Consider the following 26,316-nt stretch of genomic DNA (forward strand, 5'->3'; position numbering starts at 1 on the left):
TGACACGAGCAGCCACTGCTACACACACCGTTTCACACTTGTCCAGAAAATAAATAACACTGCAGTCACAAACAAGATCCCCAAGCTGACATACCACCTGAGAGAAAGAGAGAGAGAAGTCATGAAAGATTAGATTAGAACACACAAAACGTGCAGCATGTGGCACATTTTTATCATATTTAGATATCGGTATGCTCAGTCAGTAGCAGTAGAGTAGCCCCTATGTCCTAAAGATTATAATCTCTGTACTCAGCTGTCTTTCATGAGAATATTAGAATTTTACTACTATTTGTTTTTGCTTTACAGTCTATGACTAAACTCACTGGCCACTTTATTAGGTATGCGTTTCTCGTGCTGCACTGTGGTCATAAAAGGATGGATATGGTAAGCAGCAATATATGAGGAGACTGTTGTGTTGAAACAATCCTCAGTTCCTACTACAAATCAGAAAGAGTGTCAAGAAAATATCCCCCACATCATTACACCAGCAACAGCAGCCTGTACTGTTGATATAACGCAGCATGGTATGGTTTCAAGTTGTTTACACCAAATTTTGACCTGGACATCCAAATGTTGCAGCAGAAATCGAGTCTCATCAGATCAGGCAATCTTCTACTGTCTACGTTTGCTGAGAACGTGCAAGATGTAACCTCAGTTTCCTGTTCTTAGCTGACAATAGTGGCATCTAGTGTGGTCTTCTGTTGCTTCGAAGTCACTTAAATCACCTTTTTTCAGCATCCTGATGCTTGATTTGATCGTCACGCGCCGTCTTGAACATGTCTACAAACCTAAATGCAATAAGTTGCTGCCATGGGATTGGAACTAGTAACATATAAGGAGTAAAGTGTAAAGTACCAAAATAACACCTACATGAGACACATTTTTAGCTTCTAATGTTAGAGATTCTGCAGCTGGCTTTGGGCTGTGCAGGGCTCTCTCTTCCGGAAGATGATTGAATAAAGAATTATAAATGTTTTGACCACTCCTGAGTCGGGTTTTCTCTGTTCTATCATGGGGATCAAAGAATCGGGTTTAAGATAAGTCACTTGTGTTAATGAGTGATTGTGCCTAATAAAGCGGCCGTTGAGTGTTCTTCCCAGTATTCTTTCCAGTCAAAGTGCTTTTCCTTGCTTTTACACCTCTTGTAAACCAACTGTTAAATTTCTAACCTTCCATGCACAAACAGCTGAGTAGCAGAGAACAAACCAGAGCAAAAAGGTTAGTGAACACTGGACTTGTTATCTTCAGCTAGATGGGAACATGAATTTTTTCTCCATATATTGTTTTTACATCAGCCATAATAAATTAATTGGTAACTTTAGTTTTAGTCTATAAAAACACGAATTGCTGGGTGAAAAACAATCATCTAGAACAATTCACAAACCTCAAAGGGTTTCTGCAATGCAGGTATAAACAATGGTAATAACCAAAGAGTTGACAATGAAGAAATATGTAATGGATAGAAAGGTGCTCATGGTATCTGCTACCAAGACGGTAAAAACGGAATGTAAACATGGAGCGAAACACAGAAAACATGGAAAAAATATCACGAAACTGTAGCAAAATTACATAGGTGGAAAGATGATGAGAGTACAAAGAAAAAGTAATGACAGATGAAGGAAGGTGGGAGAGTGTGCAGACCAGGGTCAAATCTTTTCTTGATTCTGAAAGACACAGAGCCACCCAGTGGTCAATTTCTAAAACTGTTTGAGGTTTATGGCTTTCCTCAGTAAAATATTTAACCAAGGTCAAAAAGAGGGATGGCAGTGATTTGAATTTTCTACCGAAAGCCCAACAGGACTCACCTCTGCTACAGGACACGCCAAAGACTTCAAGGCCAAAGGATAAAGGCAAGAGAAAAGAACAAGAACAGAAACAGAAACTATAGGAAGAAAGAAAGATGAAGGAGGGACAAAGGAAGAGAAGAAGAGAATTAGAGGAACACTTGAGACATGTTAGTCACAGAAGGGACAGGAACAGAGGTTCACTGTGCAGCGGGCGTGGCTCATTGTGAATTATGAAATCATATTTAGGAATATCACATGATTTGAGATTTGAGACTGATTCCCTTCTTATCTTTTCTCCTAAACTATCAAAATTCAATTAGCGTTCCTTTATGAGTGTATAGCCAAGCTGCTGATCATGAGAAATGAGATATTTCTGCATCCAATTGTTTTCACATTAGGCCATCAAACACATCTTACCTTTTCCTCCAGGTCTTTAATCTGCCTCCTCTGGATTTCTGTCTTATCTTCAAGGTCACGAATTCTCTGCAATTATTTAGAGAGGGGAAAAAAATAATAACAATACCAGTATAAAGCATGTGACCTACAAACCTACTTCCACACAAAGCTCTACTGTATCATCAGCAGCCACATTTACAGACAGCAACAGACCTGATGGGCCTGGTGCAGAAGTTCCATCCTCTCCTGAAGGATCTGGCAGTCGTACTCTCGACTCTTCCTCAGCATCTGCCTCCTCAGCTTCTCCACCGCCGTCCGCAGCTCGTCCCTCTGAAGCTCATCCAGAGGCTCGCCGTACTTTATCACCTGGTGAAAAGAAGACAGGCGTGAAGCACAAATACTGGATTGCGATTGATCTGAAAGACTCCTTACACCTCCAGTGTTACTGCTCTTTATCAGCTGAGGCTTTATCAAATCATAAGACTCCTTGAGGGCTTGTAGAAGCCTTCTTTGTGTCTTTATCTCTGTTAATAATCTCACACCAGTCATTCGTTTACCAAGAACTAGCTGTGTCAACAGCTTCGATGATCCAAATTATTTGGGAGGAATTTGGCATTTCTTATCTTAATTAGATAAACCTCACCCACTGTATCAGATGACTGTGGTGACATTTCAAAAGATGGGTGAGACTCAACAAAGCTACAACTGTTTTTGTTTTTTTTTGGTAAAAATGTATGGCTGTACGGCAATGCATAAATGCATGATGGCAAATAAAAGACCTTGTCTTGCTGCAGGGCGTTGTATAAGGTTGCTTCCAACTCCTGGATTTGCTGTGGAGAGAAGCAATGTAGAAAAGTGTTGTTAGTTAAGTTTGTAAGAACTTATTCACTTTTCTTCAAACGGCTACACACCTAACAATACTGTCATGATTCTAATCATAAGATTATGTGTCACCTTGGGAACTGAAATTTAGACCCCAAATAAAACGAGGCACTGTTTTCTCAGCCCCAGATGTACAAGAGACAAAAAACACACCCACCATGTATGCCTGATCCAGGGCCTGTTTTCTGTAGTCCAGCTCCTCTTCCAGATATCCTTTCTGTTTGCAAAACATCTCCTGTACACATGGAGCATATTAGGACCAGTGTTTAGCAGAGAAAGAAGTGATAACATAAACTTAAACCACATCCTAACATGTGGTTTAACTGTTTGAAACTATAGGATATGGATCTGTGAAGAAAACCCAACATCAATGACAGATTTTTTGTTTGTTTGGTTTACTAGTCATAACTTACAGGAAGGATCTGGGTACAACGTGGAATATTCAATAAACCATCGTCATTATTTCTCTTTTTTTCTTTCCTATTTCTTCTTTTTTTTTTTTTTTTAAATTGACCCCAATGCCACTAAGTAACATTTAACGCCTCCCTGTTAAAGTGTCACGGTGCAAGTCTAGAACTTAATGTGCAGCAGGCACAAGGTGCTTCAAATACTGGTTATGGAGACTCTTCGGGTATGATGTGACTTTATCTAAAGAATGTTAATTAAATGTCTTAAAGTCAGAAGGTTAAGTAGAAGAATCAGTCATATCACAAATGATAATCATGAAACAAAGTCTGCCCCTTGTCGTGTCCCACCATCTCTATCTCCAGGTCCATCATCTTCTGGTGCAGTGCTGCCTCTGTCCCTTCAATCTGTTGAATCCACTGGAAAATAACAAGCAGCAAAACATGATTTATTAAACCACAGAACAATCTGATGTTAATTTAAACACAATGTAGCTTCCAGCCTTACCTTTTCCGCAAGTGACAAAACAGTGCTAGCCTGAATAATAGCCACTTGCTCCTCGTTCCTTAAGTTCTGCATAAAAAAGACAATCAAACCTTAATAATGTAAATGTTTTAGCGACAGAAAATGAAATGTTAAGTTCCGTATGAATTTACCCCGTTGTCTCCGAGGATATCCAGAAGTTTGATGAGATCTGGTATGCATACATCCTGTGTAAAGAACACAATAAAACTGATTAGGGTGTAAATACATATAAATTCCTTTAATATTTAATCTTTGCTGTTTTTAGCTACTTAACGATAAACTATGATAAAGCATCAGAGTCCTTCTCACTGCGCACCTTAACTCCTTCCTTCATACAGTAGATCTGCAGTGCACTGACTCCCTCAGAGAAAGGATGCATTCTCAAATGGTTGAATGGAGGAGACCTCCTCTCACGCTCCTAAAACAGCAAAAAAACCCACTTTTTATTATGCAAAAAGTCTTCTGCAATTATATTATATATTATATTATTGAATTATAACAGCATTATAACATAATCTCTATCATAGGAGCCTAAAATTAATATTTAAATCAGGAGAGAAAAAAACAGGACAAGTGACAGTCTTACCCGGAGTTCTAATGATGGATTATATCAGTCCCTAGCAGTGATTCTCTTTGCATGCTTGAGTTTTAGTAAGCAGCACTGTCTTTGTTCAGCTACAAAGTTTCTAACTTGGTTCACAAGTTCATTGCAAACGCTGTCATCCGACTAGTGACATGCCAAACCTGACAGCAGCGCTGGAGGTTTTTAGTTTAAACCGAGGCTGAATCACTTTGATGTTGCCAGAGGTGAAATAGGGTGAATGTGCACGGCACGTCCGAGCAAGAACTTTTCCTCTGTGTTCACTAGGTGGCAGTTAAAGCCTTGGTAAGGTGCTGTCAGTCACTGCACCGGAGCAAAGCCAGAACACAGAAACCGCTGTCAGCTGGTTATCGAGCTTGGAAATCAGAGACTCTTGGAGCCATTCCAAGACACGAGGTATGCACCCTGTTAAACAACGATTCTGCTCTTCTCCACAGTCCTCGAGTTAAAGCAGGGATTGTGTTGTGTTGTTCTTTTAAAACCTCACTGTGTTCAACTCAAAGTTTACCTTGTACTTTTACGAAACGATATAATCCCCAGCCTTCAGAAAAAGTTAGATAATTTCAGACACCACTTCTTTTCCCCTGTAAAGTGGCTACAGTCTCTCCTGATGTGCAATGAAATATTTCACTGTGGTTTAATTCACTTTAATAAAATCTATCAAATGTAAAAGCAATGTGGCTGCTTTAATCATCAGAGTGTTGTTTGTGTAATAATTACACTACAATCACTTTTTCTCAGCTCTTGGGAAAGCAAAACGTTTTTAACTCAGTAAAAAACACACAAGTTATTTAGGCTCACCTGATTATTAGGCGCAAACATTCACAGACAACCCTTATCTTACTTGGTAGAAAACCCTTTGTGACGTACCTCTAGCTCCAGTATCCTAAACTCTAACAGTTCATTTTGATCTTTGGAGTCTTGAAGCTCCTGCTGCAGCCGATTACAGTCTGACTCCAACTTTTCCACCTGGGCACCACAAAGGATCAGAATGAATGTGTCTGTTTTCATTTCCACTATTTCATTGTTCACTGATTATCGAAAAAAAATGTGAGTCCAACCTTTTCTAACAACTCCTGATTCCTTCTTAGGAACAGCTGCTTCTCTTCAACCCATTTGGAGTCCTGATTGGTGGAAAGGTACACATCATTTCATATATTTATTAAGCAAATATGGTTATTTTTTTCAATCCCCTCATGCACACATGCAAACACTTTCATTCATACGTGTGTTTACACATCCTACCTGTCCCTTCAGGGTTAGTTCCTTCTCCAAGTCCTCTATCTTGGCTTTATACCTGAGAACCTCTGCTTGGAGCTGTTCGTGAGCCTGAACCAAAAGCAAAACAGATATTCATTAGAATTTTTTACAAATCTTGTAAGATTTTAATTTTTATCTGGCATTCACTCCTGACTGCACTTAGCCTCTATAATGGGATCTGTTTAAAGCCACACCTAAAACTCTCACAAATGTTGTTTTGGTTTTTTGAGGGGTTTTTGCAGCATTTCAACCCAACATACAACGTACATAATGTCACTATATGCAGACATTAAAAGAGAACGACTGAAAAGTCTAAAAGAATGTTTTGTGTCCTGGTCAAGCATGGGACATTACCCAATCAATGACGGCAGCTGAACTAATTAAAAAGTACATCTGACATCCACATGATGTGGCCACGCTCAAAATGACTCTTTCACAGCCTCATACAATAGAATAAATGTCAAAAAATGATTTTATAAATCGTGTGTTTAGATGAATACTTCAGACTAGTGGTAATCAAATTCTCAATAACTGAATTTCTCACTGCTAAGGCAGACAGACGTAACCTTGAATGAACCGTGTTCTCACCGTGTTGTACCTCCAACTTAAATAATCCTCGGGGGGACATTAGAATTTTTGGGGGATTGTAACTTTACAGTTTCAGACCAGATCAGAGGTTTCCAGACTAACTGAGCAGTAACTAATTAATTAATCTTTATACATGTACCTTAGCTTCGATTTCAGCATCCAGTAGGCCTCCTTTCTGTTCCTGCAGCAGGGCGTAAGCTCGCTGTAAGGCCTGGTATTCCCTGGTGAGCTGACGGAAACGTAGCTCTGACTCCTCGTTGGCTAGACTCTTGATTGATACACACAGGAAAAAGATCAAAGGTTATGATTCTAGGAGACAGCATCATTATACTGATACATCTGATGAGCTAACATTACCCAGCTGGTATGACTGAACAAATTTGATGTTGATAGTAGAAGTTTAAAAAGTAAAAACACAATCGAAGGCCCTGATGTGAATATAAATGAGATTACTGAGATTAATGCTAGACTATCTTTTGGATATGATAAATATAAGCTCATACATCATCCAGGTCTTCCTCAGGAGTAGCAGGAGTTCTGTCCATTCGAAATGAAGCCACTGAGGATGTCTCTGAGTCCATAGACTCTTCATCATACCCAAAGAAAGTATCAACCACGATATGCCTCTGCAGAAAATAAATACCAAAATCTTTCACGATAGAGCAATCAATACACCTTTTTTTTTCCTTTTGGTGCTTCACATTTAACAAAAAGCCATGTTTTGTGTTAAATACTGTCAATTTTTAGTTTTGTTTCCTGCATTATTAACAGGTCGAGTTTCTCCTTGCACTCACTCATTTGTTTAACTACAGTTTACACTCTTATTGAAACAATCCGCTCAAACAGGACTGACTTCCATACTGTTTTTTTAATGCACACTTTCTACAAACACTTTAAATTACGCAGCCATTAACAAATTGAATTTATCCTACCTTTATTGGCCTTGAACTTCTTTTATGCCGTTTCTTTCTTAGGAGTTTTTCTCGGTCCTGTAAAATCAGACAGATGAACAACACACTTTAACACTACGACTAAAGACACAGTTACTTTCTTTGATTTTCTTTCTTTAGGTTACATGATCAAATTTATAGAAGCAGCAAAATTACAAGAGCTACCCCATAGCAAAAGTGCTATAGGTGTGCAAAAGTCATGAGCCACCCCTCAATTCTTTATATTTGTTTCCAAGGAAACAAAAAGTGGTCTAGAGCAATAGTTCTCCAGGCTTTCTGAATATCTGTGAATGTTTCTGAATGTTTACACACTGGTTTTTAACTTATTTTCAGTCCAGTACTAATTATTTTCAGAGAAACGTTTTGTTTGTTTGTTTAAACACTTAACACTTACCTAAGAATCATCCAAGTATAGAAAAGGCACCTAACTCAATGGACAAACCAGTGATGCATTTCTTTAGTTGGATATAATAAAAAATGATGACGATAACACAGTTTGATATGTTTCAAGGTGATTCTCAAAGAGCTATTAGCAAAAAACCTAACATATCTCGCATGGTGTACCGACCGTGTATCCTTGAAAGAAATTAGGCAGCTGAACAAGTGAAGGACAAAAGAAGAAGTGGCAGGGCTAAAAAGGTTCCTGCAACAATATGTGAAAGTCATGACCTTTGAGAAACAGATCCATCAAAGACCTGACACAGGATCTGAGATCCAGCTAGTCCTTCAGTTGATCCATCAAGCCTCATCAGAGACGGTCTCAGTGGAGTAGCAGCTGTTTCCTTCTTAAGGAAGGGAAAGAGAAATTCCATCAATTTTGATTAAAAATTGATGAAATTATATAACTTGAAAAGTATCATCCATATTTTTATTTACCACGCAATACCACGTGGAGAGGGTCAGACTGGCAAGAGCTTCATTTTATTTTCAGCATGATGACGATCCCAAACACACTACCAGTGCAGTAAAAGCATATTTAGACAGAAATGTTGGCTTCCCCAGAGTCCGGACCTCAACATTACTCCAGCAGTGTGGCATCATTTTAACAGGTGAAGCAACAAAAGGCAGCCAAATCCATAAGAGATTTGGGATGTCCTTCAAAAAGCCTGGAGAACTATTCCTGAAGACAAAATGATGGGTGGCTCGAGACTTTTGCAAAGTGGTCTACTACAGATGTGAACAACACATATGTGGTTTTAGAATATGTGCGATTTAAATACCATCAAAATTGAAGATTGTAGACAAAAAACTGATCTGAAATTCCTGCTATGGGTCATATTTATCAAACCCAAACATATAAACTGGGATATGCTCTATACTGTGCTTGATTTTCTAGTTTTCTAGTAAGGATAGTCATGGCAATACATTTTCACAAGATTAACAAGCATTACACCAATTTTCAGCAAACTATGTCCTGTTTGGAGCAGGTCCCTAGTGTGGGTCATCTTGACCATGATGTCATAATACTTCATTATCCTCTGAGATTACTTTCTTTTCATCTGAATCTATCTGACCTAAGCAGAAAGATTCAGTGTTGTATCAGGACTGTGTCAAAATGTTAGAGCATCACGGCAACAACATGGCTTACTTGATAAATTACTGAAACACTATAAGAAACATACTCTTGTCAGCTCATCAATCATGCTTTGCTGCTCCAAGACTTGAAGCTTGAGAAAGGCTATTTCCTGGTCATCATGGGCTTGGTCCAGGTCATTGAGAGACTTTAGCTTCTTCAGTGGAGGATGAGAGTTTATCCTCTCCTTCTGCAGATCCACAAAAAACACAGAGAAGTGTCCACTGAGATCACACTATCCAACTGTAAGTCAGCGTGTGTATATACAGAATGATGCTACTGATACTTTGTGCAGACCATCTCAAGGTTTTCTTTCATCAGGCTCTTCAGCTTCTCCTCCAGCTTCTGGATCGTCTGGGTCAAATCGTCATTCCTCTTACTCAGCAGCTTGTTCTTGTCCAGCAGGGGCTTACACTGCTTCTCTGACTCTCGAACACGTTTCAGCTAGTGGGAGGAAAAAAAAATCATAAATTTAATTTAAATGGTGATTAAGGAAGACCCGTAAGAAAAGAGATGACAACGAAACAGCAGCTGGGAACTTTCAAAGAAAAGCAGAAACATTAAAAATGAATTTAATTTCTTGAATTTCATCGTACCAGTTCATTCCTCTCATCCCCCAGCAGCGAGTTGCGGTCCTCCAGCTTGCGTATAGTCGCGTTGAGTTCAGCCATACGCCTCTGGTTTCTCCTCATGTCCTGAAACAAACAAAATGCAATCCTTTATCATTTTACCAATCAAGTCACAAGGGAAGTGTGAAGAATACGTGATGTAATGGACTGCAAAACAGCACAGTCCATCCTGTCTTGTATAGGTTTTGTTTTGCACTGATTAAAATTAAATTATAACTTGGAGCTGATTCATGTGTGGACCGCCCCTCTCTTATAGTCTGGCACTTACAGAAATGCCTGAGTGTGTACATGACATGGTTTCCATTTTGACTACTAGACTTTTAAAACAATCTAAACCAAGTGCACTCAAGTGCTTCAGCAAAAGTATTGAAGTGAATTCAAGAAGTAAGACAGTTTCTTTTAAATTAGCAGTTTAATATTATTTGTTTTAATTCCCTGAGCTGCTTCTCGATGGTTTCTCTACTTACTGGGCTGCCACAGTGCTCCGCACCATCTCCAGCTCTGCCTGGGATTTCTCTTTTCGGGCTTCCCAGGCCACACTCAGCCTCCTTAACAAGGAATAACTGTTCATCCAGGGCATCCTTCTGAAGCTGCAGCTTCTGTAAGTAACCCGATGTCGATTCCAGTTCTTTTTCCAGAGCGAAAATGGTGCGGTCCTTACCTTTGATTTCGTCCACCTGTGGTGTGGGAGAAGGAAATGGAAAAATCATTAAGTAATGGCTGAAAGGAAGGTGTTTTATTTCCGATGCTATCCTAATTGTTCCCATCACTGTTTATGACATTATGGGCAGGGATAGCTCAGTAGGTAGAGTGGCGGCCCCATGATCAGAAGGTCGGGGGTTCGACTCCACTGAACGGCTACCCTGAGGTACCCCTGAGCAAGGTACCGTCCCTACACACTACTCCCCGGGCGCTGCATTGGTGGCTGCTCACTGCTTCACTGGGTGAATGGGATAAATGCAGAGGAACTATTTCCCTATGGGGACTAACACGCACACTTTACTTTACAGAATTAGGGTTTTAAATGTTAGAACAGAAAGTTTAATATGATTTTTGCTTGTATTTTCTTTTAATGTATTTCTAAAAAACTAACAAACAACTGTAAAGAAACCAGACCGATTTACACAAGTAGAGAAGAACAACAGACCCATAAATGTTGCCTTTGCACTTAAAAAAACATAGTTGACCCTAACCATGTTATGCTTGAACCATGAAGCAATTATGAGAAAACTGACATTTTTTGAAAGTGCAGTGTTTATTGAGCCTTCTGATGAAATTTTAAAATGACATAAATGTAATATAAAATTGAATACATGACGTTTAATTTGTATTATGTTTGCTACATCTGGCATTGTCGTGCAATCTATCACTTAAAAAACTCGTGGCGATCGGGCCTTTCAGACTGTGGCACCACGGTTGTGGAATTCTCTCCCACTGTCTCTTCGCTGCACGGACGCCATTGATTCTTTTAAGAAACAGCTGAAGACATTTTTATTTAGAAAAGCATTTGATTAATTTCTTCTTATGCTGTTTTTATAGTTTTATTGTTTTACATTGTTTTATTTACTGTTATGTTGTTTTTATATTTCCATTTCCTGTGTTGTAAAGCACTTTGTGATTTTTATCTGTGAAAAGCGCTATATAAATAAATTTTACTTACTTACTTAAAGGATGTATTGCACAAATTATTTTGCAATTATTTTGTTATTTTCAGGGCTTGACCAGTATTTTTAAAGCTTGTTTTAAAGGTTTGAGAAGATTTTATGCAGATATTTTAATACCATGTTGTTGTTGTTTTTTTATTGGCTAAATAAAAACTAATTTTAGGCATTTCGACTGACAGATAAATTACAAAGACTGCCTTGATAGCAATTTGGAAGGAAATTTACAGCATTAGATGTGTCCATAATTAAACTCTCTCAGCACCAGGTTTCTACGTTATGCAGGTTACAAATGAAAATGTTTTCCCTGCTGCTCTTTTGTTCTTACATAGGTTGCATTAAACACAAATGTTTTAAATAGATAGAAATCTACCCCACTCTTCTCTATTCCACTCGGACTAAAGTGCGGACTACTGTATACTCTGTTGTAGACACAGACTAGCTGGAGAAACTATTCAAGTAATCATTCCTGTTAAAATTCTTTGAATACTTCTCGAAGCCTCCTGAGAGGGTGAATCCATTATAGAGTTGTGTCTACTAAAGCTCAAACAATAAAAGATTTTAAAGAGTATACCAACACTGATTTTTGGTGATTTAAAAATCACAAACCATAAATAGATTTCCCTAACATTTTTTATGAGTAGTTAATGAGTCCTAAGATAACATGACAATGCAATTTCAAAATCTTCTTGTACAGTAATAACACAATAAGTCATGGGTTACTCATTTATGTTTTTTATGATTCTGCTCAGATCAGCTGGTTTTGTTTGTGGAGCTACAAACATGTGTTGCCAACACATGTTTGTTGATTTTACTTTATTAATTTTTAGGTATCGAAGAGTATAAATGCCGATACCAACATAATGGCAAATAGCGAATATCGACTGTATGTCGTCTGACATATTGGTGAGGCCAATATATCAGCAGGACTCTAAGGTCAATGTGCATGACTCTGCATAGTCACAAAAAATTAGCAGGCTTTTATTGACACCTGTAAGTCACAGACTCGTAGACGCAGAAATTGTGACATGCTCATTATTCATATGTTGAAGATACATGTGAAACCTGTTTCTAGTTTTATGGTGTTTATTTGCAGTGACTGTTCATACCAGTCTGCGGATGTCTCTCTCACAGTCCCATTTGATCTTAGAGATCTGCTCCTGGTGCTGCTGGTGCTCCACCCGCAGGTCCCCAGCCTTCATCTTGTCAGCCTGGATCATGTTGCTGAGAGCCTCGTCAGTCTGCTTTTTAGTAGCCTTCAGCTCTGCTATCTCCTGCAGGAGTTTAACTCTCTCCTGGTCAAAGAAACGACGTGCGTCCTCCTTGGCTTCAAGAGTCAGTGCTGTGCGTACCTGAAAAAGTGAAGGCAGAAAGAAAAAGGTTGACTAGGTTGATAAGGGTTTTATTTATTTATTTATCTTTACATTTTTCTGAAACACAAGTAAGTGTAGGGTGGAATGAAAATCTTAAAATCTGTTTAGCAGACATCTTTAAACTCACCTTCTCTCCACTGCCATCACGCATGGCATTCAGTGCTGCTTTCAGCCTCTGGTTTTCCTGGTCTTTGATTTTAGCATGGCGGGCCAGTTCTTGCTCGTGCTGCCGTGTCAGGTTTTCCCTGAGAGCCTGGAGCTCCTTTTGCTTTTCCTCATGCCACTTTGCCCGCTGCTCTGTTAGCATGGCAGTATGACGGTGCTGCTCCTGCTCTCGCACCCGCTTCACCTCTTGCACCTTGTCTCGCTCCAGTTTGCTCACCTTTAGAGGAGCACGAAAGGAAGGGTTTGGTTATTTTTCATAAATACATACTATAAAAATTTCTCAAGCTGTCAGTGATGGTTCTGAACATTTTATCATTTAAACTTTATTAAGGTTTTAAAAATACTGTATTTACACAGAAAGTGGTCCAAGAGATAATAGTCCAGATATATATATGTATATGAGATGTAGTACAGTACCTTGCATTTTTCTTGGTGCAGCTCTATCTGAATGTCAGTCAACTTGGACCTGAGATCTTCATTAGCTGCCTGTAAGGCAGAAATAAGGGCTTCGGGCTTCTCGCCCTTCGTACGCCCTTTCTTAGCCATTGATTCAAGAACTAGAGAGGCTGTTCTAATGCTTTCATTGAGACTTCATATAAGCTTTCCGAGGTGCTCCCAAGGTTTCCAGTTCCTCCTCTTCCTCATTCTCCTATTAGACACAAGGGCTTGGGGTAGGAGGAGAGACAAAAGAGTGACAGAGTTAGACAAAGCAAGTCCAGATTTACTTTAAACAGAGTATGAATAAGATTCTTGTACTTTGAAATAATAAAGTCCTGGAAACATAGCAACCATACTGATGTTTTGCCCCGTCAGACTTCAGACAAGCAAACCAAAAGGTATGAAACCACTGTATGAATCACCGATTAGGGGAAATACAGTGTTTTAGCAAGCTTGTCCTGCTACACTGTATAAGCCCAGATAAAAAACACTGGTCTCACCCAGGATTAGGACAAGCATGCATTGTTAACACCGCAAGAGCACATGGAAGAGAGACAAGGGTGGAGGTGTTAATGCTAGGCTATAACCTAGCTAAAACCTAGCCCTAATGCTAAGCTCCAATTTCCACCACCAACTTGTTGGCTAACGAAGGCTATTTCATTTTTAGGTAATTATATAAAAATGATGAATGAAGTCTAATCTTATCTAATGTAATCTGAAATATGTAACTGAAAAATACAGTAACAAACTTGGGAATAGTGCATATTTGGGCTAAATGCTCATGCCAGTTAACAGGCTCACAATGAAAACATGCACCACTTTAGTTTGCTCCAATTATTAAACCTCAGTATAAATGGTAAAAATATAAATACACTACAGTTTTGTTGGGCTTTTCAAGCCTGATTGACCACTTGGGACTTTTTACCGTATCTATCTATCTGTATCTATATGCTATCTGTTCAACATGCAGACACCACTGATACAGTTTTAAAACTACCAGCGTAGTAATTAGTGGTCAACCTCTACTTTCTGAGTAACAGTTACCCAAAAAGTCATGGACCTACTAAACTCATTAGGACTCCCCTTGGGGAGACCCAGCTTTCTTGCAGTTTGGCCACATGCAGTTGAGAAGTTGTGGAATTAAAATGGTAATCCTTCAAAGCCACACTGCTAGCATGGCATAAAAAATGGAGATAAGGGTTTTTTTTGAAGAATTTAGTTCTAATTTGTTAATATTCAGATCTGCCAGCAACCCATTTAAGGTTAGGGATTAGGCTAATGTTAGCCCCATGTTTATGGAATTTTGCACTTGGCTTACCTAAATAGAAAAGCTCATAATTATGACAATATTAACTTGAACGGCAACATCGGTTACTTTCTGATTTATATGTTTGAAACCTCCTGTGAGCAGTTTCCTCTGCACTTATGCAGATTTATCTCAGGAGCTTCTGTCTTTTTGCCTTCAAAACCATGTGAGACACCTTGTCCCGTCCATTAACTGGGACCTGTGAAAGGAAAGCCGGAGTTGGTCCCTGTTTTTTTTCCTCACTTTGTGTCATAAAGCAGTTTGATGCCACTTCCTCAAAGTATTTTTCTCTCAGCCTTATAGAATCTGTTATATTCAATATTTTTTTATGCCTGTAAATTCCGCATGTCCATAAAAAGTTACATAAAACCTTTTAGAACTGTAGTTCTTTGTGACTGTTGCTCGGTCAGCTTCTTTCATGTGCATTCGATTTCTTGTTTGACTACAACTGTTACATGTCTAGTTATAGTCACGCAAGAAATTATAGTCACTCATTAACATAACAAAAAAGCAGTAAACACAATGCATACAATAGAAACATCCTCATAATTTTTTCCTTTCAGTATGATGACCTACACATGCATTATGTTATGGTAAATCCCTATGGTCATACAGATCCAGTGTGTCACAAGAAGCTTTGCCTAGACAGAAAGAAGCCAATAATGACAATTTCTGTGGCAAGAGATTTCCATTTGAGAAATTTTGCAGTGTAAATAAAACCTGAACAAGCAAGTAGGAAGTTAAATTGTCCTGATCATATTGGCTGATTATCAAACCAAAGTGGTTTTGGAACAGATGGTTGTCTGGATATGCCGAGTCAGTGGTAATCCTTCCTGCCCCACAATCTGACTTCTGTTTGTGCACAGCCTGAGGTCATCTGAAAGCCAATGACCTGCTAAAAGCCACAGATAGACTTGTGCAGCAAATAGGACATTTGGGCTAAAATAAGACTATGAGAGACTTGTCCTATCAGTTTACTGAACCCAGTCTATTGTCACACATCCTCACCGTAACACATTCACACACTAGTCCGGGTAAAATAATGCTCAGTTCATTTCAATATTATTTATATAGGACCAAATCACAACAACAGTCACCTCAAGAAGCTAAGGTCGCCTAAAGATGGTAATGCAGGCCTACCGCACTGCATCTGCGTGTAAGATGTACAGTAAGGCTTCAATGTCTTGCTCAGTGGTAGAGAAAAATAAAAACTCATGAGCCAAAAGGACAGCTTTTAACTCATATATATGTTGTTTTACTGATTAAAACAGACATTGTCCTTATGGCAATCAAATTAATTACACAAGAAGGTAAATATAGGCTTTACCTTGACCAATCTGTCTAAAAAAATTAATAGATAAATAATAAATACTCAAATTACCATCTGGAGTTGCAGTCTAAAGATTACAGGTTTGGTGCCTTTTCTAATGTATTATGCATATGCTAACATGAAATATGTTAATTATGAAAAACAGAGTATGATGTATTGCGTGTGAGTGTGTGTACAACACACCTGTTGTACTTAATATTAGTCTTAAAAATGTATTCTGCTGAAATTTTTAACTTTACTTTTAATACCTTATGAAGAACACAGAAATAGATAGTCCCTTGATGATTTGGATGATGAAGGTTAGCCGTTACTAGGCTCTTGTAATGGCTGTGCTGCTAAAATTCTTCTTAAATGGCATATATATACATATAAATATGACTACCAACTATTCGTGACTTTGCCTGTTCTATGCAGATTCAACCAAAGGTGTATAGATTAAACTGTTTCTAAACTCTTTGGAAACATTGTTACAAGGTCACTGTTTTAACACATTTGTAGAGACGTGCAGACTGTTTTCCTCTAATACACTACCCACAAAATGTTCATATGAAAGTGAAAAAGACTGTGCATTGTCACAATGACTCACAAGGAACTGGACTACGTCCCTCATAATCTGAAGTGGAATGACATAACATTGCTTAACAGATTTGACGATGCAGATTAGAGATGAAGTAATCATCACGTTTAGTCCACATGGGCTCCTTATTTTGCAGTTAGTTTACAGTGAGGCTTTTCAGAAGTACTGCTGACGTTATTAAGCATCACTTCAGGAGGCTGTCCAAAGTAACACTAATGAAGTAGCAACAAGTAGCAACTTCAAAAATGATTTGCAATAAGCGTGCAGGACAGTTATGTCATGTACATTACCATTTTAACACCACTGTCTGTAATCTATGAATGAATTTGAAAATGTTTGCAGAGGAAACTTGAGCTTACTCGAGTTTGCATCTTCAGTAGATTTCTAAGTATGATGTGAAAGTATAACCAGATTTACACCCAGAAACATGAAATATTTCTACAGATATTTCTCCTGCCAATTCAATTGTACATATATATATATATATATATATATATATATTTTTTTTTTTTTATATTTAATTAATTAGATCGACTATTATGAAATAATTAAATATTTGGCCATATTAACAAGTCCCTATAACAATTTTTCCAGAGCCACAAGTGATGTGAAAAACACTTTTTGGAGGATTTATGTAGTTTTCATGTTGTTTCGAAGGCAAACCGGGTTGTTTCTTCACCCATCGCGTGTGTTTTTGAACACAGAAAAAGCAAATGTTGACCGGAAAATATACATTTGATATAAGTTTAGATTGGTGTATTGTACACAAGTTTTCATAATATGGAAAATACTAAGGCAGTTGAGGTACTCTACATTTACAGGAACACTTCCTGTTTCTTTGATATTCATAATGTTGTTATACAATGTACAACACTCTCCTTTGTGGCATGAGTGCAATACCCATATAATAAAACTCTAATAATAGTAATGCTGATAATTCATTGACAAGTCATCTCTTTTCATTTTGGTTAAACTGACTAGACCATCATCATGCAAAGCCAACCGCCTCACCATGACTACTAATACTGTATTAACCTACAAACCATCCACAGAAGCCAGATACTGTTCTGGAGGAGTAGGCTAGATATGTATTCGCGATAAGCCTAAGTCAATCTGATTGCAGTCACGTTCCCCAGCAGGGAAATGATCTGTTGGCTAGCCAAATGAACATTATTCACCCACACAGAGGCATTATAGGTCCCACTGCTCAGTGCAACACAAGTACCCACTTTCTAACCTTATAGACTTCTACTTCTAGTTTTCAATGTATCACTTTCAGTATCAGGCATCTTTGGTGACTCTTAACAAGATTTTTAGGGAAGGATTGTGATTCATATTTCTTTGCTTGTTAACAAATAGCAAAAAAATCCTTCAGAGCTGTCATTTGCGATCTATATTTCCCTCAGGAACAGCCAAGTAATATTCTTACTCAGCACTGTCCTCTTTTCCAATGAGAGCCAGTTTAATATTTAAACATGGGGTTTTTATAGCGGGAAGCCTTGCATATAAAGTAAGGAATTTTTTGGAAGCTGCTAAATGGCAAGTAATGGACAATTTAAGCTAGTCTCTCAGATATATTTTAGTATTATATTATGATAAAATTATAATGCTGTGATTGGGGATCATCATCATAAAAACTGTAGCTCACTAGAACACTAAACTCTAAACCAATATCTTATATTTGGACAAAGCTGACTGGTTACAAGCCATTTAGCAAATAATTCATGTTTCATTTGCATAAAAAGCTTAAACAGATTCAAATGAGGAAATAAATAAAACAATAAAGGATGCTAAGACAACACAAGACTCTTTGGTAAAGAGACAAATTTCAACCCTAATACTGCAAAAAAATGACAACTTGCTATATTTTTAAAAAGTGCAATATTCATACTCAACATACTTCACACAACACAATCATTCAAAATCTTTACAACAATATTAGCAATCAACATCACACAAGACTAAGAAACTATATAAAAGAAAATCTTAGAGTATCAGTACCTTATACAAGCTTCCTGGTAGCTGTCGGAACTAACTGTAAGAAACCCGACAGCTACAGCAGCCTCTTGGATAAGAAATGACATAACTGAGTAACACTTTATGGACTCACAGACTAACACAAGTTAATGAAAATGCATCTTTCATGCCAAGAAGGGTTTAGGGAACCAAATCTTTCAAACTCTGTTGACAGTATTCCTCTAAGAACTAGTGAGCACTCAGCAGATCAAGAAGATCAAGCATCCATCACAGCAGCATCACTTGAATAATACATTTTTAACTATAGAGATTTAACCATTATCTCTAAAATGTATAACTCATGTGAGCAAACCAGGATGCTAATGCTATGAGATCAAATATATGTGGTGACCATACCTCTTTAATCCACAAAGACCACTATTTTATGCATTTGTGACCAATCACGTTCACCTTCAATTCAGTGCTGACATTTAAAACATGTTTCTTGGACTGCTGTCTATGTTCCCAGTGTTTGTACCGTATACAAGGATATCTTTATAGGCCAGTACTGCATGGTAAGCAATCGACTTGAGTTATGTGGAGATGACAGACAAAGAGATGCCAACCAAGTATAAAAAAAACCTTTAAAATACTCAACAGCAATTTCTCCAACAATTAAATGGTCCATAATTCTAATTCAACAATTGTTTAATTGCACTTGAACAAAGATGGACATTTATTTATTTATTGTCAGTTGATTATTTTGAAGTTTTTAACAGGGTCTTAAATATTGTTGATATAATAAACATAAATGCATAATATCGATTAGAAATCCAACTTACCAAAATATTTTGTCTCACAGACAGATAGGAAAAGCAATTATTTTGTGTCATGGTACTGCTTGTACACCTGACAAGCAGAGGGTAAAGTGAGATTTGGCAGGTGTGAAAAGATTGCGTGTAGCAGTGTATGGGGAAAAGAACCACCTAGAAATAAGTAACAGTAATTTTCATTGTGAGATTTGTTATGTACAGGCTGTCATCGGCTGACCAGTCCTTCTAATGCTGCTTTGAGATTCCCTGCTCTTTGTGGATTTGGTCAACTGAATTCAAACAAATAAGCAAGGTTACACGAGCTATCGTGGCTGCTTTCCAACACCTAGACAGCATAAAGCTAGTGCAAAAGGAAGGATTTGGCAAGTGAATCTAATCAGTGTCATCACCTTAAATTTAAAGTGATGTCTGCAATCCTAGATGTAACCTAACACTGAACATGAACACCACAGCCACTCTGCATCCAGCATATAGTGGTGCATTACTGGAAACTTCACTGCAGTCTTTCAAGCTAGTGACTTCAGCCTGCTCTAAACGACACCGTCTGAAAAACACAAAGTTCTTATACTTCACTTTGTTTGGAATGATTTCACAGTATGAAAAAAAAGAAATTTGCAACATTATGTTTCGATCCAAACACTACAGAATGAATTAGGACATTACAAGAAGCTTTAAAATTCCAGTTTTTCAAATGTCCTTGGAGTCTCTACCTTTGAAAAATCTCTTATCTTTCTCGCCTTTCCTCACTTTCTTACATCTTTCTCCATCCCTGAAAATGTCACAGATGTTGTAATGTAATGGATTTTTTTTCCACTCCCTGAAAAATAAACCGACTGTACGTCTACCTAGCAGACACGCTGTGGCAAGCTACATTAAAACATGTTTTTGTGTTTGGTGATATTTGCTTTTTTATTTTTTATTTTTTTATTACCTCACTGAAGAAAAACTCCTTTTACTGCATTATGCATAAATCCCACTATCAGGTTTAGTTGCTCTTTAACTGAAGGTGCCAGAATGCCATTAATAACTATTAGCCCAAAATCCACTTTCCTTTTGGTATAATTTTCATCAATTCCTGAGAGAGAGAAAAAATCTACATCTCTAGTGTCTAAATGCTCAACTATGGTTTCGAGTTGATATTTTTGTCGGCTATTCGGTCCTAAACAAGTTCCAGGTGAGATTGAAGCTTCACTAAGAAATGCATGTAAAACAGAAAAAGTCACAGCTGTACTGAGTGACTGCTACTGCCTTTTGTATGGGCTCAAAATGTGGTCATAAATATTTTGTACTTGTAAAAAAGATTTGTATGTGTAAAAAGAATTTGTGTGTGCGTAAAAAAGATTTGTATGTGTAAAAAAGATTTGTGTGTGTAAAAAAGATTTGTGTGTGCGTAAAAAAGATTTGTATGTGTAAAAAAGATTTGTGTGTGCGTAAAAAAGATTTGTATGTGTAAAAAGAATTTGTGTGTGTGTAAAAAAGTTTTGTATGTGTAAAAAAGATTTGTGTGTGCGTAAAAAAGATTTGTGTGTGGACTTAGCCCAAAAAAACCCCTGCAAGTTACAAGTACGAATTTTGACCCTATTTTTCTTCCTTTCATCTGATTGGTCAATGTCATGTCAATCACAAATGTAACAATCCAATCAGAGAACAGATGGGTTTGGCTGTCGGAGGGGCGCTTTTTTTGAACTGCAGGTCTTTGAAGGGAATAAATGCCCTTTTACATGCCAACCCAGCGTTTTCCTTCATCACCACGAAGGAAAACAGTCTGTGGTCGTCCGAGTTTGGTGATTTTTGTGTCACAGGTCTACGTGTTTAATATAGGGACTTCCACAGCCTTTTCAACAGCGCTGCGGGCCGCTGGGTGGGGGCGGGCAGTGTTTTGGAAATGACAGTCTTCATTACAAAGCTTTCTTCGTTATGAATTAGCAATTAGCATAGATGTTTTTATTGAACATTTGAAGAACCAGCAAAAAAAACAGAAACTCTTGTAGAGGACATAAAGTCAGAGATAGAAAAGACAAGGAGCAGGTGCATCTAGTACAGGTAGAGCTGCTGCACAAACCCACAGAGCCCAGCAGCCAGCGCAACAAATTCTGGATCCTTTGCTTTTAGTTAGCAGTTAGCATTAGCAGCACATCCTGCGTCTGATGTGAAAGGACTTTTATGCTGCGCACTGTGACTCACAGCAATGGTCCCGGGTCAGCCCTGACTTTGTGTTAAACTAATCCTAAAGTAATAATGGTATTTCTAACCACTGATATAGCACAACTTTATCCTTTCAACAGCTGCTGAAAGTTAGGGGACCTAGCTGCTATTGGATATTTATATAGAGATCCTCCAGCTTCAAACTGTATTACCCTTCAAGGACCTGCAGTTCAAAAAAGCGCCCCTCCGACAGCCAAACCCATCTGCTCTCTGATTGGATTGTTACATTTGTGATTGACATGACATTGACCAATCAGATGAAAGGAAGAAAAATAGGGTCAAAATTCGTACTTGTAACTTGCAGGGGTTTTTTTGGGCTAAGTCCACACACAAATCTTTTTTACGCACACACAAATCTTTTTTACACATACAAATCTTTTTTACACACACACAAATTCTTTTTACACATACAAATCTTTTTTACGCACACACAAATCTTTTTTACACATACAAATCTTTTTTACACACACACAAATCTTTTTTACACATACAAATCTTTTTTACGCACACAAATTCTTTTTACACATACAAATCTTTTTTACGCACACACAAATCTTTTTTACACATACAAATCTTTTTTACAAGTACAAAATATTTATGACCACATTTTGAGCCCATACCTTTTGAAGCTGTATGGTAAATGTGACATCTTAAAGACTTCTGGTATTCATTTCGAGGCAGATTTTAGACCACCTAAAATAATAATATTGTAACTGTCCAATTTCTAATCCAATACTGAGAAACAATATGGGGATCTAAATGTTAATGCAATTTGTTGCTGAGCAAGCAGAACAACAACCTTATCTAAGCTTTTTAATGATAGTAGGGGTCAGAAGCTTCAAACAGAGTTCATTAGAGTGTCACGACTAAGCCATGAAGTCAATACATTAGAATACACAGAACAGAGAGCTAAAATGTGAAAAAGCTCTAAGGAACTGCAAAGCTGGACAATGACCTGGGAGTTTTAAAGTGTGATGGCATCATTCACATTTTAAAATGTCCCTAAGTTAGGCTTCAACAACCACTGGTCAAACACACACTAAAAACAAAACCATGTAAGTGGAACACGTTTTGTAGTAATAGTACTGTGATGACTGGGAGATACGATTGGTAAGTCTTAACTAAAACCATCCATGCTCACAGTAACTGATTAACATGGATAGATTTTTTTAATATGAAAAAAATAGCTAAGAATGAAAAATGGTGTTGGTGTATCAATGTGAGCTTGTGTGCATTAAATACTATAACACGAAGCACACTGGCACCATGACCCAGTTTTGACTCCTCAGACATTAAATTTGGTTGTTAGCGCTGGATTTTCCAGCAGACTATCAGAGGGAGCATTAGAAATACGAGCTGCAGCTTCAGTGTGACTGAAAATAGAGTTAAAACACAGAAATGATTGATGGTCACAAGGACGCATTTTTGCTTTGTTTGAACAATTGCTAGTGATTTAATGTTAACCTGGACTACATGCTGATTCTGCGTATAGCAGTGTGTGTTACAGTTTTGCCAAATGCATTTAAATCAATGGCAGCTAATTCACTGCCATTGATTTTATGCATCATAAAGAGATTACATACATTTTTTGCTCCAAAATGGGACCCTACTGATTTCTGCAAACATTTATTTATACAGTATGTGGTAAACAGTGGTCAAGCTTGAAGATGACTGAAATAATCCCTGTATATGTAAACTTACTCTTGTGGTAAGGGCATGTAAAACACCTTGTCTTTTTCAGAAAACAGGCGTCAGCACTACTTGTAAGACTATAAGCTTTTTACAGATGCGAGAATTCTGTGGATAACATTCTGAAAAGGTTCATTTTCCCCATATCGTGATTTTCTCAAAGCCTAGCCAAGCATTTTTTCCCTAACCCTGTCCAAACAGTCACATGGTTGGAAGTCTTTTGTTTAATATGTGCCACCACCAAGCCTTCCACCTATTGATGTGGATTTTTACACTGCTTTACTATGAACACTAGTAGTGCAAAACTGAAAACATACATGCCAGCCACTTTTTAGGTACACATTGCTAGTACCAGATTGGATCAAAATTTCATGCAGAAAATATCCCATTAGCATCACACCACCAGCAGCAACCTGAACTGTTGAGGATGAATGGATGCATGCTTTTATTTTGTTTACATAAAATTCAAACATTCGACAGTTGCAGCAGGAATCGAGACTGATCTGACCAGGCAACGTTATTTCCAATCTTCTATGGTCCAATTTTGATGAGCACATATGGGTTGTAGCCTCAGTTTGCTGTTCTTAGCTGACAGAAGCAGCACCTGGTGTGGTCTTCTGCACCCACAACCCATCTGCTTCAAGGTCCAAGGTATTACATGTTCAGAAATGCTCTTCTGCATACCTTGGCTGCAATAAGTGTTTATTTGAGTTATTGTTGCCTTTGTTATTAGCTCTGTCTGGCCATTCTCCTCTCTAACTTCTGGTTCAGAGAACTGTGAATCTGATAATTCAACTGTCTGGACCATGTCTACATGCAGGTACAATGTGTTTCTTGTATACATAATTCTCTGCCAAATCAAAGCACGCAGGAATAAATACCCTACTGTATGTTCAGTCATTCAATATGATTCATAAATGTCACAATCCACCTAACAGTTATCACTTAAGGCTCAGAGATATGATATGATATGTGTAATATGATTTTGTAAACACAGACTGAACACTGTTGGCAGCTCGTGTTCCAGATGTGAAGCAGAAATCCAACCTCCTCCCTAATACCAGACCTAGACGCACAGACTGATCTCTTTAGCAATGTTATGTCCACGTGTTTTTGACTGCTCAACCAACTGTCACTTTCAGCCTTATCTTTCTGTCATGTTCTTTTTTCAGCAAACACAATCTTGCATTTCAGGACTATTTTTGATTTAGTTAATCCCCGTTATGCAACCCTCTCAGTAAAAGTTAGCCAGACCAATGCCAGTATTGCCCCAACATCGAGGGGCAAACTAAGTTTAATCAGTCTGGTATAGAGCTGTGACATAACCTGGTTCAACGTGCCATCACTTTGGCTGAAGTGAAGAAGAACTGTTCTTCTTGTTTTCAGATTACATATCAGTCCTGACCAAAAGATGCTTTCTAATCCATTTGCCTGAGGTCAAAATACCAACCCTGTGTATAAGCAGAGCTCTGCTAATGCTGGAAATAGTGCAGGAAATGGATCTAAATGACAATGGTGTACATCTGCTCCATGTTTAAAATACTTGGTTTTCTTTTCATTTTTTTATTTAATAATTCATATTTAAATAAATTAAAGTTTAAAAAGTAAATATAATTCTAAAACAATAGTTGTATTAATAAGAGTAGGAAATAAGGTGTATCTTGCAAGATTAACAAATTGAAAAATACATTTGTTGAAACAGAAAACAGAGATGGTGGTTTGCATCGTTGTTATTGCAAATTTTAATTTGTAATCTTTCCTGTATACCTGGCTAAATGTCCACAAACATTATAACATCTACAATATGGCTGTAATATGTAGTGATGGCTTGCAATTATAGTATGGGGTTAGCATTGACTGTTAAAGCTGCAAGCTTTTGTAGTTGTTCAGGACGATAAATTCCTCTTTATACCCAAAGTAATCCTTGATGATGCATGGATAAGAACTGAAAATAGGATTCTAGACTTAATGATACAGGGATATATATAACTTCCTCACCTCTGCTCAGCTGGTTCTGACAACAGCAACATATTTAACATATTTATAGAGCATTATTATTAGTAATAAGCCCACAGGTCCAACCAAAGAAAAAAAAGGTCTTATCTCATTTTTTTCATGTTTTTGCCATCTCCTTTTGCCACATTTTGCTATTGGTGTTTTCTATTGGATGACTCTTGCATTTATAAAGCAATCTATAAACAATTAACTTGTGGTCAGTTATTAGCCTGCATCTGCCCTGGCCATGAAACAATACTGTGACAAACACCTTCCCAGCTGGGGTGATGTCTGTTAAATCAGGCCAGTGTAACACCCTGAGGCAGTTGTAGGCTACAGACTCTGAGCCTCAATCTGGAGGCCCTGCCAACCCACTGTGGACTAGCATCCTCTTGCAGCATCACTGCAGCATCCTTTCCTTTTACGACACGGCCAGCAACGTGTAACGATCTGTCAAGCAGAAGAAGAAGGGAAAAAACAGAACTCACGTCCAGAAAAACCACACGTGCCTGATAATTATAGAAAATGATGCTTATCTGTCTTTACCAAGAGGCACAAGCAACACCACCTGGGATCCACACAGCACAACAATCACGGCTACGAAAAGCTCGAAATATGCTCGATGCAGCGTGAGCATCCGGCTCTGCATGGCGAGGAAAACCCGGACTCAGGCTCCATCCTAGTCATCTTTAAAGGGTTTGCTGGTGTAGGCCGAGCTCTGCCACTTCCGACAGGCAGGCTAGATCTCTGCTGCCGGCTAAATAAGACACGCTTTAGGGATTTAATGGCACAGAACGCGATGGTGGCCTCTCCTCGCTCCAGTACAGGTGAGATTAAAAAACACAAAACCAGTTTATATCTCTCGCTTCGCTTCTGGGCTGATCAGTGTGAGTCAAGCCAACAGGCCCGCTAGTCTCAGGAACTCCCAGTTCAGACGGTGATAAACCTCAACTACAGCAGCCACACTGCCGACAGATTTCATCGCCTTACCTCACAACAGATTCCCATCCAATGTGAAGACCTAACGGGTGAGAAACCACATCCATGGCATGCTTCCGTTACTAACTAAGAGAAACACAATCGCCTGCTATGATCTCTGCATCAGCAGCAGCCCCGTACAATGAAGTGATGGCCGGTGGTGATGATGCTGGGAGCCCCGCCCTCCTGTCAGCGTAGCCAGAATGAGCTCACT

General features: G+C 38.2%; 1 protein-coding gene across 1 annotated transcript; it reads right to left on the reverse strand.

Moving 5' to 3' along the window:
* Positions 1-3: 3 nt before the first annotated feature.
* On the reverse strand, positions 4-26,254 carry jakmip2 (janus kinase and microtubule interacting protein 2). Its single transcript, XM_084940691.1, has 24 exons — positions 26,115-26,254; positions 13,213-13,460; positions 12,758-13,012; positions 12,367-12,609; positions 10,064-10,273; positions 9,564-9,662; positions 9,265-9,411; positions 9,017-9,157; positions 7,377-7,433; positions 6,948-7,070; positions 6,584-6,712; positions 5,842-5,925; positions 5,658-5,720; positions 5,467-5,565; positions 4,312-4,413; positions 4,127-4,180; positions 3,978-4,043; positions 3,821-3,889; positions 3,223-3,300; positions 2,963-3,013; positions 2,397-2,549; positions 2,205-2,270; positions 1,806-1,882; positions 4-97 (listed from the first exon to the last, which is right to left on the reverse strand). The coding sequence occupies exons 2-23, from the start codon at positions 13,339-13,341 to the stop codon at positions 1,832-1,834; spliced, it is 2,469 nt and encodes an 822-aa protein (XP_084796817.1). The 5' UTR covers positions 13,342-13,460; positions 26,115-26,254; the 3' UTR covers positions 4-97; positions 1,806-1,831.
* Positions 26,255-26,316: the final 62 nt, after the last annotated feature.

The sequence above is a fragment of the Perissodus microlepis genome, chromosome 10, assembly GCF_051167445.1.
Source record: "Perissodus microlepis isolate ML-2025 ecotype Zambia chromosome 10, ASM5116744v1, whole genome shotgun sequence".
In the NCBI taxonomy this organism is placed as follows: Eukaryota; Metazoa; Chordata; class Actinopteri; order Cichliformes; family Cichlidae; genus Perissodus; species Perissodus microlepis.